The sequence below is a fragment of the Anguilla rostrata genome, chromosome 8, assembly GCF_018555375.3.
Source record: "Anguilla rostrata isolate EN2019 chromosome 8, ASM1855537v3, whole genome shotgun sequence".
NCBI classification, from domain to species: domain Eukaryota; kingdom Metazoa; phylum Chordata; class Actinopteri; order Anguilliformes; family Anguillidae; genus Anguilla; species Anguilla rostrata.
Window position 1 is genome coordinate 2,711,241 of NC_057940.1, and position 17,364 is coordinate 2,728,604.

At 50.4% G+C, this 17,364-nt stretch overlaps 1 protein-coding gene across 1 annotated transcript in view; it reads left to right on the top strand.

Moving 5' to 3' along the window:
* LOC135260292 (rho GTPase-activating protein 21-like) overlaps positions 1-17,364 on the top strand; it is a 76,949-nt gene that overhangs the window by 31,127 nt on the left and 28,458 nt on the right. The window contains 2 exon segments of the mRNA XM_064345533.1: positions 9,389-9,481; positions 10,368-10,446. Of these exon segments, the coding sequence (XP_064201603.1) occupies positions 9,389-9,481; positions 10,368-10,446 (172 nt within the window).

Genomic DNA, 17,364 nt, shown 5'->3' on the forward strand with positions numbered 1-17,364 from the left:
TGTGTGTGTGTGTGATAAGAACTCGCAGGACTGTTAAGAAAATAACAATTAAAAATGAATTGAAGTGAAAGCATGCGCTCTCCAGATTGCATTTTTGCTGCAGACAAAAGAAACTACATCTGCAGGAAATGCGTTGTTGTTGGAAGTGGAGTAGCGTGTTTTGGATTTGGCAAGATTAAAGATTTATTCTAAACAGCACAGGGAATAATCAAAAAGCTGACACTCTACGGAGTGTGAATATATCACACACACGTTCTCTCTACAGAGTATCCACTGTGAATATATCATACACACACACACACTACGGAGTATCCACTGTGTGAATATATCATATACACACACACACTCCCTACGGAGTATCCACTGTGTGAATATATCATATACACACACACACTCCCTACGGAGTATCCACTGTGTCAGTTGTCATACACACACCCATGCTTGTCTGTGGTCAGTTGTCACACACACAGTGCTTGTCTGTAGGTCACAGTTGTCACACACACACACACATACACACACAGTGCTTGCCCGTAGGTCATGGTGGTCAGTTGTCTCACACACACACACACACACACACACGGGGTTGTCTGTAGGTCATGGTGGTCAGTTGTGATTTATCTGGGATTAGGGAGCCAGTTTGAGTTCAGCGGAACGCTGAGAGGGTTTCCCGGCAACGGCAGGACAAACGGGCAGCTCCTGGCGTCCTCCTGCTTTTCACTCCGGACCTTGGCGGGAAGTGGCGGGTCTGTGAGCTGAGCTAAACGCGGCTCGGGGGGACGCTACACTACGAGCGCGCCCCGTCCCGTCCCCCGCCCCTCCCTGGTCCCCAGCCACACGTGTCTCTAAAAACAGTGATAATGTTTTTTTGGGGGGGGTTGGGGGCGGGGCGGGGCGGGGGAATTTCTGAGGTACAGTTAATGCGAAACACGTTTTTGAGTATGAGCTCATCTGGATGGAGGGACGGACGGGAGTCCCACTTTTTTAGGGACACGCGCCCCCCTGCTGGTCGTGGGGAGCACTGCACTGCCTGCCTGTTGCATAAGACTGGCTGTGCACAGCCAGCGGGCTGGCGTCCAGCATCGCAGAATAACATCATTCAATAACAAGAGGGGAAAAAAATAATAATCATAAAAAATAAACTCTTAAAAATGGGGCCCCCGCCCACAGCGAGCCCCTCTGCCCGCTCGGGCTGGGAGCGGGGCCGTCCCGGAGAGGCGGAGGGGGGTGGGGGGCGGGGTTGGGGGTCATCACACAAGGCCTTGGCCTGGGGAGAGCGTTTCACACACCACCGTTCCTCCAGAAACACCCTGCTTCCCTGGCCCTGTTTCAGGGTCTACAGCACCGCTCTGTGTACGGGCCTTAAAGTGAGATTAGAGACAGTTATGCTTCTGCTTGCAGCATCCTGATAAAGCTCTTTGGGCTAATAATTGTGGCTCTCTCTAACCGTGGTGTGAATGGGCCATGCTGTGCTTGTTCTCTAGTCCCTCGGGTCTTCTCTGTGTGCTTATCTCATGATACAGTTGTAAGACCAAATACATACTTGGGAAGATTGTAAATGGGTGCTTTGTCGTGCTTTGGAAAATAAATATTTTGGGATTATTAAATATTGTTTTGAATCATGATATGTACTCCAGCTCCCTAGGAGCATCTGAAAATCAAACACTGAACATCTTAACATCTTCTAAAATGTTACCTGCAGAACTAGACGCAAAACCCAGGTGGTCAGGTCTGTGGAGATCCACCTTTACTGTAGCAGTGATGTACTGTACTGTAGCTTACTGTAGCAGTGATGTACTGTAGCTTAATGTAGCATTAACGTACTGTAGCTTACTGTAGCAGTGATGTACTGTACTGTAGCTTACTGTAGCAGTGATGTACTGTAGCTTACTGTAGCAGTGATGTACTGTAGCTTACTGTAGCAGTGATGTACTGTACTGTAGCTTACTGTAGCAGTGATGTACTGTACTGTAGCTTACTGTAGCAGTGATGTACTGTACTGTAGCTTACTGTAGCAGTAATGTACTGTAGCTTACTGTAGCAGTGATGTACTGTACTGTAGCTTACTGTAGCAGTGATGTACTGTACTGTAGCTTAATGTAGCAGTGATGTACTGTAGCTTACTGTAGCAGTGATGTACTGTAGCTTACTTTAGCAGTGATGTACTGTACTGTAGCTTAATGTAGCAGTGATGTACTGTAGCTTACTGTAGCAGTGATGTACTGTACTGTAGCTTAATGTAGCAGTGATGTACTGTACTGTAGCTTACTGTAGCAGTGATGTACTGTACTGTAGCTTACTTTAGCAGTGATGTACTGTACTGTAGCTTACTGTAGCAGTAACGTACTGTAGCTTACTGTAGCAGTGATGTACTGTACTGTAGCTTACTGTAGCAGTGATGTACTGTACTGTAGCTTAATGTAGCAGTGATGTACTGTACTGTAGCTTACTGTAGCAGTGATGTACTGTACTGTAGCTTAATGTAGCAGTGATATACTGTACTGTAGCTTACTGTAGCAGTGATGTACTGTACTGTAGCTTAATGTAGCAGTGATGTACTGTACTGTAGCTTACTGTAGCAGTGATGTACTGTACTGTAGCTTACTGTAGCAGTGATGTACTGTAGCTTACTGTAGCAGTGATGTACGTCCCCCCACAGCACTCCCTGAAATGCAGACAGCCACTGGTCCCCGAAACAAACCTTAATCCTGCACACATAGTGTGCTTCTGTCTACCCTCCCCTCCCACCAATCAGACGAGAGCTGGAAGTGTGTGTTTCTGTCAGGGGAATACTGCCACCAGTGTGTGTCTGCACACCCATTCCCCACGGCCTTAACTTCTGACACTCCCGGGGGGGGCCTGTCAACACACAAACACTCACACAGCGGCCCCTAGTGGCCACCCCTAAGAACTGTCACCGTCAACAGAGGGGAAAATGCCTCTGAATATTCAAATCCCTTTCGTTTCATTTGACTCTGGAATATATGGACAGTGTAAGAATGGATGCTGTTTAACAGTTTAGCCTGTGTGTGTGTGTGGGTGTGTGTGTGATGTCAGAGGGGAATCGCAATTTTGTGGAGGTGTTTTGTCAATGTTGTGACATTGCCGCCACATTGTGAGGATGTTTTGTTTCAGCAGGAGAGAGAGAGTGTGTGTGCATATGTGCGTGTGTGTGTGCGTGCGTGTGTAACTACTCCGAGGAGAGTGGACCATGCTAGCATACTTCCTCATTTCATAACCAGCCGTTATTGGGCTGAGTGCGTTTGTCGGTTTGGTGGTGTTCCGTGGTTTATGAGGTCACGGATCCAAATCCGTTGTTTCCCTTGCGCTGTTCCTATGGTGTCGTTTTAAAAAAAATATGACACTGTAGCTGTCTCCCGTTTAACAGGTTAAAAATCCTCCATTTAGCACAGATGGGAGATTGCACCGCTATCTTTGTATTGGAAAACGTTTCCAGCACATAAATAAATGCCTCCTTTTTTAAACCTTTATTGATTTTTTTACGATGACGTGTTTTTGAGGTGAGCGGCGTTATGGTGGTGATGATATTTTTGGGCAAGGTTATTGGAGCACGCTACTCTCGCCAGCCCCTCTGGTTTATTGGAGCTGTGGGTTTTTATGGGCCGTGTTATTCTGTGCATCTGTCGATGTCGGGGTTGGCGCCTGAGCGTTCTTTCTGGCTGGTTGGCAGATGGCTGAACCGAGCTCCTCTCTTCCTGCTTTACGATTCCTCGCACAAGCCCTGCTGCCAGTTTCAATCTGTCTGTGGGTTCATCTCCAGCGGCCTGTTTCCCAGAATGCAACACGGCGCCGGTTTTTTTTTTTACCGTCCCTGAAACCGCGGCTCGGCCGCTCGCATCGGCTGCCACGACTTCGTTTCACGCCGTGGCTCTTCTCTTTCCGCGAGGACAATTACACCCAAAAAACGGCTGTTCCTGGTGACCTGGGGGTGAGCGGTGGTTTCTAGTGTCCCACAGTGGGTGGTGGTTTCTAGTGTCCCATAGTGAGTGGTGGTTTTTAGTGACCCACAGTGAGGGGTGGTTTCTAGTGTCCCATAGTGAGGGGTGGTTTCTCTTGACTCACAGTGAGGGGTGGTTTCTCTTGACCCTCAGTGATTGGTGGTTTCTAGTGACCCACAGTGGGTGGTGGTTTCTAGTGACCCACAGTGAGAGGTGGTTTCTAGTGTCCCATAGTGAGGGGTGATTTCTCTTGACTCACAGTGAGGGGTGGTTTCTCTTGACCCTCAGTGAGGGGTGGTTTCTAGTGACCCACAGTGAGAGGTGGTTTCTAGTGACCCACAGTGAGGGGTGGTTTCTCTTAACCCACAGTGAGGGGTGGTTTGTAGTGACCCACAGTGAGGGGTGGTTTCTCTTAACCCACAGTGAGGGGTGGTTTCTAGTGACCCACAGTGAGTGGTGGTTTCTAGTGACCCACAGTGAGTGGTGGTTTCTAGTGACCCACAGTGAGGGGTGGTTTCTAGTGACCCACAGTGAGGGGTGGTTTCTAGTGACCCACAGTGAGGGGTGGTTTCTCTTGATCCACAATGAGTGGTGGTTTCTCTTGCTCCAAAGTGAGTGGTGGTTTCTCTTGATCCACAATGAGTGGTGGTTTCTCTTGACTCACAGTGAGGGTGGTTTCTAGTGACACACAGTGAGTGGTGGTTTCTCTTGACCCACAGTGAGGGGTGGTTTCTTATGCCCACAGTGTGTTAGTGGTTTCTAGTGACCCACAGTGAGTGGTGGTTTCTCTTGATCCACAGTGAGGGGTGGTTTCTCTTGATCCACAATGAGTGGTGGTTTCTAGTGCCCCACAGTGAGTGGCGGGTTGTCTTGACCCATGATGTGATTAGTGGGTTCTCTTTTTGCTGGCTCAGTGTTGAGTGTTTCTCAGCTGCTTGGCTATGCTGCAGATCCAGACGGTCATCAGCATCAGGACCTGACCCCACTCTGACACGGGCAGTGAGGCAGAGCTTTGAATGACTCTCAGGGGTTTTACATGCTAGCCTCTACCCTGGGATTAGCTTCTTCTCCAGTACAAGCTAATGAGAGAAACCTCTGCAGTGTGTGCCTACAGACTGAGGATCCCAAATTTATTTGTGTACAGTGTGATTTTGCTGCCCTCTACAGGCAGGATGTAGAATGGCAGCCGTATGAAAGGCTGGGATTTGTCTGTTTATGTTGGATCAGCTGGAAAATGGGGAGCAGTCATGTGTGACCTGAGGTCAGGAAGCTGAATATCAGTAAACTCACTCCTCTACTGCGCTACTGTGGGCTGTGTGCTGTTATCTGAGCTCATAAACACAACGAAAGGGGGGAGAGACACACTCACATTCTCTCTCACACACACAAACACAAACAAACACGCACACATGCACAGATACACAGAGATACACACACACAGACAGACAGAGACACATGCACACAGACACGCACAGGCAGACAGATACACATGCACGCACACAGAGGCATACACACATGCACATGCACAGAAACACACAGGCACACACACACACACACACACATGCACACAAAGACACACACACACACAGATACACATGCACGCACACACAGGCATACACACACACACACATGCACACAAACACACAGGCACACACACATGCACACAAAGACACAGGCACACACCCACACAAACACTTTAGTGCTCCATTCAGTGTTAAAAGTCCTCCTGTCTCCCACTCACAGCCCACAGCGTGTGGTGAGATCCCGTTAATCACCACAAGGGGGAAGCAGAGAGCCGTGGGGGTGGAAAGCTTGCTTGATTGTGTTTGAATGTGCGAGGTCCACATAGCAGCGTTGCATAATGCACACGCTGTTTGTGCTCGCGTGGCCATCTGAGCGTGTGCAGTGACGCTGTTAAACACGCCCCACCCCCCCCTTGCGCGTTTACCTGGGAGACAGGTAACGTACACCCAAGGCACTCCCGTTAGCCTCCCGCCCTCACGCTAGCTGCCCTTGCTCATGCTAGCCTCCCGCGTTCCTGTTAGCCTCCCGCGTTCCTGTTAGCCTCCCGCGCTCATGCTAGCCTCCCGCGTTCCTGTTAGCCTCCCGCGCTCATGCTAGCCTCCCGTGCTCATTTTATGTTAGCCTCCCGCGCTCATGTTAGCCTCCCGCGCGCTCACGGGGGAGTCCTGTGGGGCTAAACCACCGGTAGCGGTGTCATCAGGTCTCGCAGCTGAAAGCAGTCTGCCCTGGCCCTGCCACTCGCTCTTACGCAACGAGGCTCAGAACTGCAGTTTTAACCCCCCCACCCCCCACCCCCACCCCGCGAGTGCAGATTTTATTTCCGCCCACGCCCGGCAGACTGAGCTGCAGCTCTTGTGAAGGCCTGGTGTGTGTGAGAGCAGAGCACAGTACAGCACAGCCTGCTGGAGATCAGAGCGTGTGGCTCTGTGTGTTTCTGTCCCCGCCCAGCTCTACGCCCCGTCCCAGCGCAAGTTTGTGCGCCGGACACTCGGCTCCCGGGCGATGCCTGGGGGGGGGAAACGGGTTCCCCTGGCCCGTGGGGATCCCTCCTTCCTTTTCGCTGGGCGCCTCTGTGTGCACCAAGCAAACTCTTCAGTCCCTGTTCCTGCCCAGTTAATTATTACTTTCTCTCTCTCTTTTTTTTTTTTTCTCTTCTCCTCCTTTCTGCTTCGGCTTTTTTGGCCTCTCTGGCCCGCGGCAGCTCGGGGGGAGAGAGACGGGGCGGGGTGAGAATTTACGCCCCTCTCCTGCGGGCCGGGCCCCTTCAGCGGTGCTAAACGGCTCGGCCGCGATTTACGGCGGTGTCGGGCCGCTGTGAAAGGGGAGCTTGTTCCCCCGCCGTCGTTTAAATTCGGCCCACGCTGCGCTGCAGACTGGGGGGGGGGGTGGGGCGGGGGGGTAGGGGTCTGTGCCCCTGGAGAGAGAGCGTCCCGACCATCCAACCCCCCCTCACTCTCTTTAGCAACGTTTAGTCTTACTGTCACAACCTATCAGCTCACTGCCTGCTGTCCCAACCTATCAGCTCACTGCCTACGTCCCAACCTATCAGATCTTTCACCTGCTGTCCCAACCTATCAGCTTACTGCCTACTGTCCCAACCTATCAGATCTTTCACCTGCTGTCCCAAGCCACTGCCTGTGTCACCTATCAGCTCACTGCCTGCTGTCCTGACCTATCAGCTCACTGCCTACTGTCCCAACCTATTAGATCACTGCCTACTGTCCCAACCTATTAGATCACTGCCTACTGTCCCAACCTATTAGATCACTGCCTGCTGTCCCAACCTATCAGATCACTGCCTACTGTCCCAACCTATCAGATCACTGCCTACTGTCCCAACCTATCAGATCACCGCCTGCCGTCCAAACCCATCAAATCACCGCCTACTGTCCTGACCTATCAGATCACCGCCTACTTATGGACATCCTGCTTGTAACGAGCTCCACTGGCACTTCTGTGGTGATGTTAAAGTTAATGTATGCGCAGCAGTGAAGAGGTTAATCTGTGCAGAGCTGAGCTGATGTGCCAATCCATATGCATATCAGTGGGAGTATAGATCTACACACTGAAACGGTGGCTCTACATGTGAAATGTGCCTGTGTGGTCTGTGGCTAATTCAGGCTGATCTGTGTCTGTGATGATGATGATGATGATGATGATGGTGGGTTGATGCGCGCCAGCGTTGGTGCTGTAAGATGAGCAGTGTGTAGCTGTTTCTGTTTAAAGCACAGGCGGACGCCCCCACACAGCTTTCTGCTAAGCGCCGATATGAACAGCTCTTAGCTTTTAACCGTGTAATGTGGCTTGTAGGTGGTGTTTCGAGTGTGATTGGCAGGCTGTAGCAGGTGGTTCTTGCAGGTTTTGTGTGTGAGAGAGAGACAGAGGGAACGAGAGAGTGAGTGAGTGTGTGTGTGTGGTTTATAGTTTGTGTGCGTGCGTGCGTGCGTGTGGGAGAGTTCACTAAGTGAAATTATGGCTAATAACAGCAGCAGCTTCACATCAAATATTCATTACTCGGTATAGAGCAGTATGATCGGAGAAAACGCACATGTGCACACACACACACTCACACACTCGCACACGCACACACACACACGCACGCCCAGTTCATGCGTCAGTATCACACGTCCTTAATGCACGTATCGGGCCGTGGTCTCTGGCCCCTGACGGTGCCGAGCCTCCAGGCTAATCTGCTAGCCTCGCGCAGGCTAGCTGCTCAGCGCCCCGGAGTTTCCGGGGGTAGTGAAAGGATCCCATCCCCGGCGCTGCTGGGTAAACGCTGCGCGTTCCTCAGCGCCGTTCGCTGTTCGCGTGGGGGGTGACCTCAGTATTTCTGGAGCTGCTGGAAGCGAGAGAGCTTCCGGAAAAGCGGATCAGGCGGGATGAATGGCTGAGGACAGGGAGGCCTGATCGCACATCTGTACGCTCTGGGCTCGGCTCGCCGGCCTGAGGGCTAAATGAGCACACGGACACACGTGAACATGAACACACACACACACATCGCCACACACACACACACACCACACACACACACACACACACACACTCGCACACACACACACACTCACACACACGCGCGCACACACACACACGCGCATGTGCAGCTTGGTGCCTTTTTTCTGGGTTCCTGTCTCACACTATCAAAACAACCACAAGCGTGTTGGCGTTTTTTAAGGGGGGAAAAAATTGCGATGTTGCTAAGCAACAGCTTATGGTTAATACCAAGTTAGTGCCAAGTTGTCAAATCGCGATGCATTTAGAAGCATCGCATCTAAACCCTCATATCAGATCATATCTCCTGAGAGACTGTACCCCCAGGACTGTGTGTATCACCTGTACCCCCCCAGGGCTTTAGGGCACCCCCCCCGTGTGACCCTACCCCCCAGGACAGAGAAGGCCGGTCTGAATGAGAGAGAGTTGATCCTGGCTCACCTCTTCCCCTGTGGTGACTCACTGCTGGTTTCTGTGTTATCTGTGTGTACACTGGAGTGGTTTGAGCAGTGATGCTGGGCGGAGTGTGTGCAGTGTAGAATAATGTTCACTGCGTGAACTGAACTGCACGCGCGCACACACACACACACTCTCACAGTCGCGCGCGCACACAGTTTCACACACACACGCACAGACACACAGTTTCACACACACACGCACAGACACACAGTCACAGTCACACGCGCACACGCGTGCTCACACACACACACGCACAGACACACACACAGTCGCAGTCACTCACGCACACTTACACACTCACACACATGCACTCAGACACACTCACACACGCATGCGCACTCGCGCACACACACACACACACACACACACAGTATCAGACTCCGCGTACGCGCGCAGCGGCCTGTATTGTTGGTGATATCAGGCGCGTGAGTCACACGGCTCTTCGCTCTTGTTGCCAGGGAGACCGCGGAACAGGCTGGAGCCAATGGACACCATCTTCGTCAAGCAGGTGAAGGAAGGAGGCCCCGCTCACGGCGCCGGACTCTGCACAGGTGACATCACACGCCCATGACATCACCACATCGCCTCATCATCATCAAGTCTAGGGTCAACAGCTGGGGCCAGGAAAGGCTTCAGTTCAGACCAGTTAAAATCAGTGTTTTATTTGTTTAGAGCTTTTTACAGAAACCTGTTGGGAAGACACTTTGCAGAGTGGTCAGCACGTGTGAATTTGGGCTGTTATTTAGTCAGGGAAATGGAGTTGAGCGCCCCCTGCAGTCACAGCTGAAACACCGCGGTGTGTGTGTGTGAGTGTTCAGCGATCTTAGTCCTGCTGGCCACGGAAGGCCCGCTTCTGTTTGAACACAGCCGCCCCCCCCACTCCCCCTCCCCCCCGCGCCGGGGGCCACAGACATGGGTTCACAGCTGTTTTCCTGTAATTCCACCCCCCCCCCCCAACCTGCCCCCTACACCCCCCCCACCCCTCTGCTGTATCAGTCCCAGATCCTATCATGGGTCTGAAGGGGCCTCCAGTGAGATAATAGGGTGCCTGGACACTGCCCCCCCCCACCTTGAATAGTCTGATATTTTAGCCCTTAAGATTCCATTAAATATCCTATAGAACACACTATGGTTTTAATAAGGAAAACTCCTTTTCGCCAATATTCAGCGCTGAATTCTTTTTGCGATTGTGCGATTGACAGTGAATGTCCTTGTTGAAAATTTCGGGATCTGAAGGACTGATTTTTTAAATTTCGCCAGCACCCTGGGTTAAAGTGTTTAAAAAATCTGTTGTGTGACATTCAGATACGCAGACGGTTAAGTTTTTCACCAGACTCTAGCATTGTTATGTCCTTTCGCTAATCTGTGAGTAATGAGGAGTTATCGGTGATCGTACGGTTTTGATAACCGTGTTAACCTTGGCTGTTTCTCCTGCAGGTGATCGCATCGTGAAGGTGAATGGAGAGAGCATCATTGGGAAGACCTACTCCCAGGTCATCGCCCTCATACAGAACAGGTAAGGAAACCGCTCACCTGCACCCAGGTCATAGTCCTGATACAGAACAGGCAAGGATCATGACTCACCTGGGCCCAGGTCATAGTCCTGATACAGAACAGGTAAGGATCATGACTCACCTGGGCCCAGGTCATAGTCCTGATACAGAACAGGTAAGGATCATGACTCACCTGGGCCCAGGTCTTAGCCCTGATACAGAACAGGTAAGGATCATGATCAGCCTGATTCAAATCCTGTCGATGAGTAATCTGAATCAGCTGGAGAGTTTGTGAACAGATTTCAGTGTAAGGAAACTGGACTATGATACTATTGCCACTGCCTGATCTCCCTTTGCCTAGCAGTGTTACAGGGCTAGAGGCCTGGTAAGTAGTCTGACTCTAAGCGACGCTTATCTTGCCGTGGCTTTGCAGGTTAGTCGATGCCGTGCTCGACCGTGTTTGGTGAATAGCTGACAAGACAAGATGTACCTACAACTGGTTGAGTGTCCTTACCAAAAGCACTGTCGCCGGCCTCCAGTAGTACTGATATGATGAGGACTTGTGGAGGTATCTGTAGCGGTTGGAAGTCTCAGTGAGAGACGTGTGTGCTTTGTGATGTGAGGAGTGCAGTGTTGAGGAGAGTTTGGTTTGTAGACGTTTTGCTGGTTCCGTTTAGAGGGACTGAGTGTGTGATTGGGTGAGAGATCTTGTGGTGAGTGCGCTGTTCAATTACAGAGGTTTGGCTGTCGTGTGGTGTGGAGTGAGGTTGGCTGGTTCAGTTATAGAGGAGTTGTGTGTGTGTGTGTGTGTGTGTGTGTGTGTGAGAGATTTTGTGTGTGAGTTTGTGCTTGTTCAGTTATAGAGGTATTGGCTGTGTGTGTCTTACTGTGGCTTAATCTGTGTGCGAACATTGGTGTGTGCAGCTAATTCAGTAACTCAGCCAGGGTACCTGCTCTTGAGACCCAGGCTAGGTCCTCTCTGCAGGTGAAATGGAGTTTGGGTTGCGTAGACCTGTAACCCATGCTGGATGGAGGACCTTCGTAACCGTGTAGGCCTGTCTTATCGTTATTATTGTTCTATTGAGGAGTAATGTCGTAATTTTAGGTTATTTACTGCTACTGTGCGCATGCTCTGATTAATTGTTATTGCACACCAACCACAAGGGTCCAGTTCAATGCCTAAGTTAATGAATGAAATCATTAAAACCTGTGTTGTAATGAAGCCCATTGAGCTCTGCAGCACCAGACGTAGTTTAAAGGAAGATCAGTAAATAACGTAATTAATCGTTGTGGGCTATTTTGTGTTCCTGAACTGATTTTTAATGTTTGCGACATTCGGTTTTAAGAGAACCTCTAGCCCAGCTGTGGACGTTAGCATTAGCTCTGCTCCCGTTCCCCCTCTGAAACATTACTGCTTATGACTGACCTTCGCTCTGCAGACTGGCTCAGTGTGTGTGTGTGTGTGTGTGTGTGTGTGTGTGTGTGTGTGAGAGAGAGAGTAGGCGTGTGTGTGTGTGCGAGTGCGTGTGACTGCAGTTATATATCATGTGAACAGCAGACTCTCCCTGTCCTTGATAAAGCGTAATGGAAAGGCCCTGTTAGAGCTCACAGAGCAGAGCAGAGTGGATCTCTCTCCTGTTAGAGCTCACAGAACAGAGCAGAGTGGATCTCTCCTGTTAGAGCTCACAGAGCAGAGCAGAGTGGATCTCTCCTGTTAGAGCTCACAGAACAGAGCAGAGTGGATCTCTGTTCTGTTAGAGCTCACAGAACAGAGCAGAGTGGATCTCTCTCCTGTTAGAGCTCACAGAACAGAGCAGAGTGGATCTCTCTCCTGTTAGCTCACAGGCAGAGGGATCTCCTGTTGAGGTCCAGAACAGAGCAGAGTGGATCTCTCTCCTGTTAGAGCTCACAGAACAGAGCAGACTGGATCTCTCTCCTCTTAGAGCTCACAGAACAGAGCAGAGTGGATCTCTCTCCTCTTAGAGCTCACAGAACAGAGCAGAGTGGATCTCTCTCCTGTTAGAGCTCACAGAACAGAGCAGAGTGGATCTCTCTCCTGTTAGAGCTCACAGAGCAGAGTGAATCTCTCTCCTGTTAGAGCTCACAGAACAGAGCAGAGTGGATCTCTCTCCTGTTAGAGCTCACAGAGCAGAGCAGAGTGGATCTCTCTCCTGTTAGAGCTCACAGAACAGAGCAGAGTGGATCTCTCTCCTGTTAGAGCTCACAGAACAGAGTGGATCTCTCTCCTGTTAGAGCTCACAGAACAGAGCAGACTGGATCTCTCTTCTGTTAGAGCTCACAGAACAGAGCAGAGTGGATCGATCTCTCTCCTGTTAGAGCTCACAGAACAGAGTGCCAGAGTGGATCTCTCTCCTGTTAGAGCTCACAGAACAGAGCAGAGTGGATCTCTCTGCTGTTAGAGCTCACAGAACAGAGCAGACTGGATCTCTCTCCTGTTAGAGCTCACAGAACAGAGCAGAGTGGATCTCTCTCCTGTTAGAGCTCACAGAACAGAGCAGAGTGGATCTCTCTCCTGTTAGAGCTCACAGAACAGAGCAGAGTGGATCTCTCTCCTGTCAGAGCTCACAGAACAGAGCAGAGTGGATCTCTCTCCTCTTAGAGCTCACAGAACAGAGCAGAGTGGATCTATCTCCTCTTAGAGCTCACAGAACAGAGCAGAGTGGATCTCTCTCCTGTTAGAGCTCACAGAACAGAGCAGAGTCGATCTCTCTCCTGTTAGAGCTCACAGAACAGAGCAGAGTGGATCTCTCTCCTGTTAGAGCTCACAGAGCAGAGCAGAGTGGATCTCTCTCCTGTTAGAGCTCACAGAACAGAGCAGAGTGGATCTCTCTCCTGTTAGAGCTCACAGAACAGAGCAGAGTGGATCTCTCTCCTGTTAGAGCTCACAGAACAGAGCAGAGTGGATCTCTCTCCTGTTAGAGCTCACAGAGCAGAGCAGAGTGGATCTCTCTCCTGTTAGAGCTCACAGAACAGAGCAGAGTGGATCTCTCTCCTGTTAGAGCTCACAGAACAGAGCAGAGTGGATCTCTCTCCTGTTAGAGCTCACAGAACAGAGCAGACTGGATCTCTCTCCTGTTAGAGCTCACAGAACAGAGCAGAGTGGATCTCTCTCCTGTTAGAGCTCACAGAACAGAGCAGAGTGGATCTCTCTCCTGTTAGAGCTCACAGAACAGAGCAGAGTGGATCTCTCTCCTGTTAGAGCTCACAGAACAGAGCAGAGTGGATCTCTCTCCTGTCAGAGCTCACAGAGCAGAGCAGAGTGGATCTCTCTCCTGTCAGAGCTCACAGAGCAGAGAAGAGTGGATCTCTCTCCTGTTAGAGACAGTTTGTTAACACAGTTAATGTGTAAGAAACACAGTTTGACTTTGTTAGCGCAGTTACTTCAGAAAAAGCGCAAGCTGACCTCATTTGCACAGTTTGGCCCAGTCAGCACAGTTTTGGTGGAAGATGCACAGGCTAACCTCATTTGCGCAGTCTGTCCTAATTGACACAGTTTGTCCTAGTTAGCACAGGCCGTAAGGAGTGCGGGCTAGAGGTTTGGGGAGGCTGTGCTGAATCTGTGTCAGTTATAAATAGGGAGTTGTGAAGTTTTTTTAGGCGGGCGAAAGAACATAAAGTTTTGCTTGTCCTGAGTTTTTTTTTTTTTTAACTTACCCTATTTCTGCGTGTCCTGTTCTCCTGTCCCCATGGGAACGGGGAGGGCTGCAGTCCTCAGGCTGATAAATACACACCAACAGAAACATCTCAGATTCCATATTCTTAATGGACACAAGAGCAGTGCTTTAACGACAATAACCTCATTTACCCGGCTCTCTTCCTGCTGTACGCTCAAAATACTGCCCAGATCATGTGACCTTATTTACCCAGGTCTCTTCCTGCTGTACACTCAGAATACTGCCCAGATCATGTGACCTTATTTACCCGGCTCTCTTCCTGCAGTACACTCAGAATACTGCCCAGATCATGTGACCTTATTTACCCGGGTCTCTTCCTGCTGTACACTCAGAATACTGCCCAGATCATGTGACCTTATTTACCCAGGTCTCTTCCTGCTGTACGCTCAGAATACTGCCCAGATCATGTGACCTTATTTACCCGCGTCTCTTCCTGCAGTACACTCAGAATACTGCCCAGATCATGTGACCTTATTTACCCGCCTTTCTTCCTGCAGTACGCTCAGAATACTGCCCAGATCATGTGACCTTATTTACCCAGGTCTCTTCCTGCAGTACACTCTGAATACTGCCCAGATCATGTGACCTTATTTACCCAGGTCTCTTCCTGCTGTACACTCGGAATACTGCCCAGATCATGTGACCTTATTTACCCAGGTCTCTTCCTGCTGTACGCTCAGAATACTGCCCAGATCATGTGACCTTATTTACCCGGCTCTCTTCCTGCAGTACGCTCAGAATACTGCCCAGATCATGTGACCTTATTTACCCAGGTCTCTTCCTGCAGTACACTCAGAATACTGCCCAAAATACTGCCTGGTGTTGGGCCCAGACCATAGTGTGGGAGTGCGAAACTCTTACACAGTCTCTCTCTCACTCTGTCACACTGTGTATTGTGCTCTCTCTCTCTCTCGCTTTCCCTCGTTCTTTTTCTCTCTCTCTCTCTCCCTCTCCCTTTCTCTCATATTCCTTCTGTCTATTTTTCTCTGTCTGTCTCTCTATATCTCTACGTATCTCTCTCTCATATTCTGTTTCTGTCTATCTCTCTCTCTCAGTGTATCTGTCTTTATCTCTCTCTCAGTGTATCTCCCTTTGTCTCTCTCTCTCAGTGTATCTCCCTTTGTCTCTCTCTCTCTCTGACTCTGTGTTTGGTGGCATAAAGAGAACGAGGGACAGAAAAGCTGATAGGGCGTTTGTATGAGGCATTGAGAACGAAAACTGAAAGAACGTAACGGGCTAGAGAGGAGAAAAGAGGGAGAAAGAGGGGGGATGAGATGTGAAAAAGAGAGGGAGAGTGAAAGAGGGAGAGTGGTAGAGAAAGATAAAGGGAAAGAAGGAATGGGCGAGTCATAGAGGAAGAGAGAGAGACGGAGAGAGACCAGCGTCCTGCCCGTGTGACAGACTGTGCCCCAGGATGCCAGCTCCACTCCGTCTGGCCCTCTTCCGGAAGGTTCCATGAGGCGACGCGTGGGCTGCCAGCGCTGCTCGCGGTGCCAGGGCTGGCTGTGTGATTCGCTGATGTCACACAGGTGTTCACTGTATAGCGTAGACCACCAACGGTCCACGTCAGAGAGGTGTAAGAGTGCATCATGGGATAGGATTGTGGATTCCCCCTTGACTGGGTGACTGCAGGAAGAATGAATGGGACGGGATAGGGAGAATGAATGGAGCAGGACAGGGAGAATGAATGGGGTGGGACAGGGAGAATGAATGGGACAGGACAGGGAGAATGAATGGGGCGGGACAGGGAGAATGAATGGGACAGGACAGGGAGAATGAATGGGACAGGACAGGGAGAATGAATGGGACGGGACAGGGAGAATGAATGGGACAGGACAGGGAGAATGAATACTAATGTGATAATGGATAATAGAGCAGTGGGCTGGGTGGCTGTTTGCCCCTGTTTGGGGATTATTGGTGGGGTTTTTTGGGCAGAGGAGGAAAAGAAGTTGAACTCTGGGACTTGCTTTCTGCATTAGTATTATGTTCTAGGTCCCCCCCCCCCCCAGTCTTACCATTTAGACATCTGATGCGTGTTCTGGTGAAGCACCATGTGCTCTGCTGGGCTCAGATGCTCAGAGCTCTCAGAGGTGAGATTTCACACTTCATACGGGAATCTCCTCCTCCGTATCCGGGCTTCCTTCCAGCCGTGATCTGAGTCACTATATCCCATCTTCGGGAATGTGTTTTTTTTTCAGATTAATTTGGGAAACGGTGCTGATCAGACCATTAGTGTGTCTCTGGGGGGTTGCGGGTATTTGACCCGAATGCTGAGCTTTGTCTCCCGCTGACGGCTGTCACAGTCAGCCAGTAACGACAACGCAGGGAAATGTCATTAAGGGCTCTATAAATGAATATTTCCCTGATTAATCGAGGGAAAAAGAGATGTGTTGTACCTTGTGTAGTTTGTAGTTCAGGATCAGGGTCAGTGGTTTTGGCAGGAAGAGCTGCAGGATTTGTGGAGCTGTGTGTGTTAGAGTGTGTGTTTTGTTTTTCCTGTGAATAAAATGCTCACAGTACTTTTTCATTAAGTGTGACTGTCAGAGGCTGATCATGAGAGAGAGGAGCAGTTATCTTTTTGACGGTGTCTCTGTACCGTTTGAACATGTTATCAGAGCTTCGTTTTTACAAAGGACCTTCCCCTGCTTTTCATGTGATAGGGAGAGAGAGGGAGCCTGATAATCAGACAATAACAGAGAGACGGAGAGAATAAGAGAGAGGGAGATGGAGAGGCGGTGAGAAAAAGAGATTGAGAGAAGGAGAGACCGAGAGAATAAGAGATAGGGACAGAGGGAGAGACGGAGAGAATGAGAGACAGAGGGAGAGCCAGAGAGAGACTGAGCGAATGAGAGAGAGGGAGGGAGAGCCAGAGAGAGATGGGGAGAATAAGAGATGGAGACAGGGAGAGATGGAGAGAGGGAGAGAAGGAAAAAGCACGAGACTGAGGTTCTCGCTGAAGTCCATATATTCCATTTCCTCATGAGCTTGACACATCTGTTGCTGTCACGGCAACTGGTCCACGTTGCTAACGGCGCGTGAAGGGAGGGGGGAGGGGGGAGGGGGGTAGCGCTGCACTGTGCCGTAACCTGGGAACTGGGGGGGGGGGGGGGGGGGGGGGGAAAGTGACATCAGCAAGTGAGCAGAGGACAACAACTCACTGAGGGAAAAATAATGAAATAAAACCCTCGTGCAGACACCAAAAGAGACAGATCACTTATCTGAGCCTTACAGACCAGAGGGGAGACC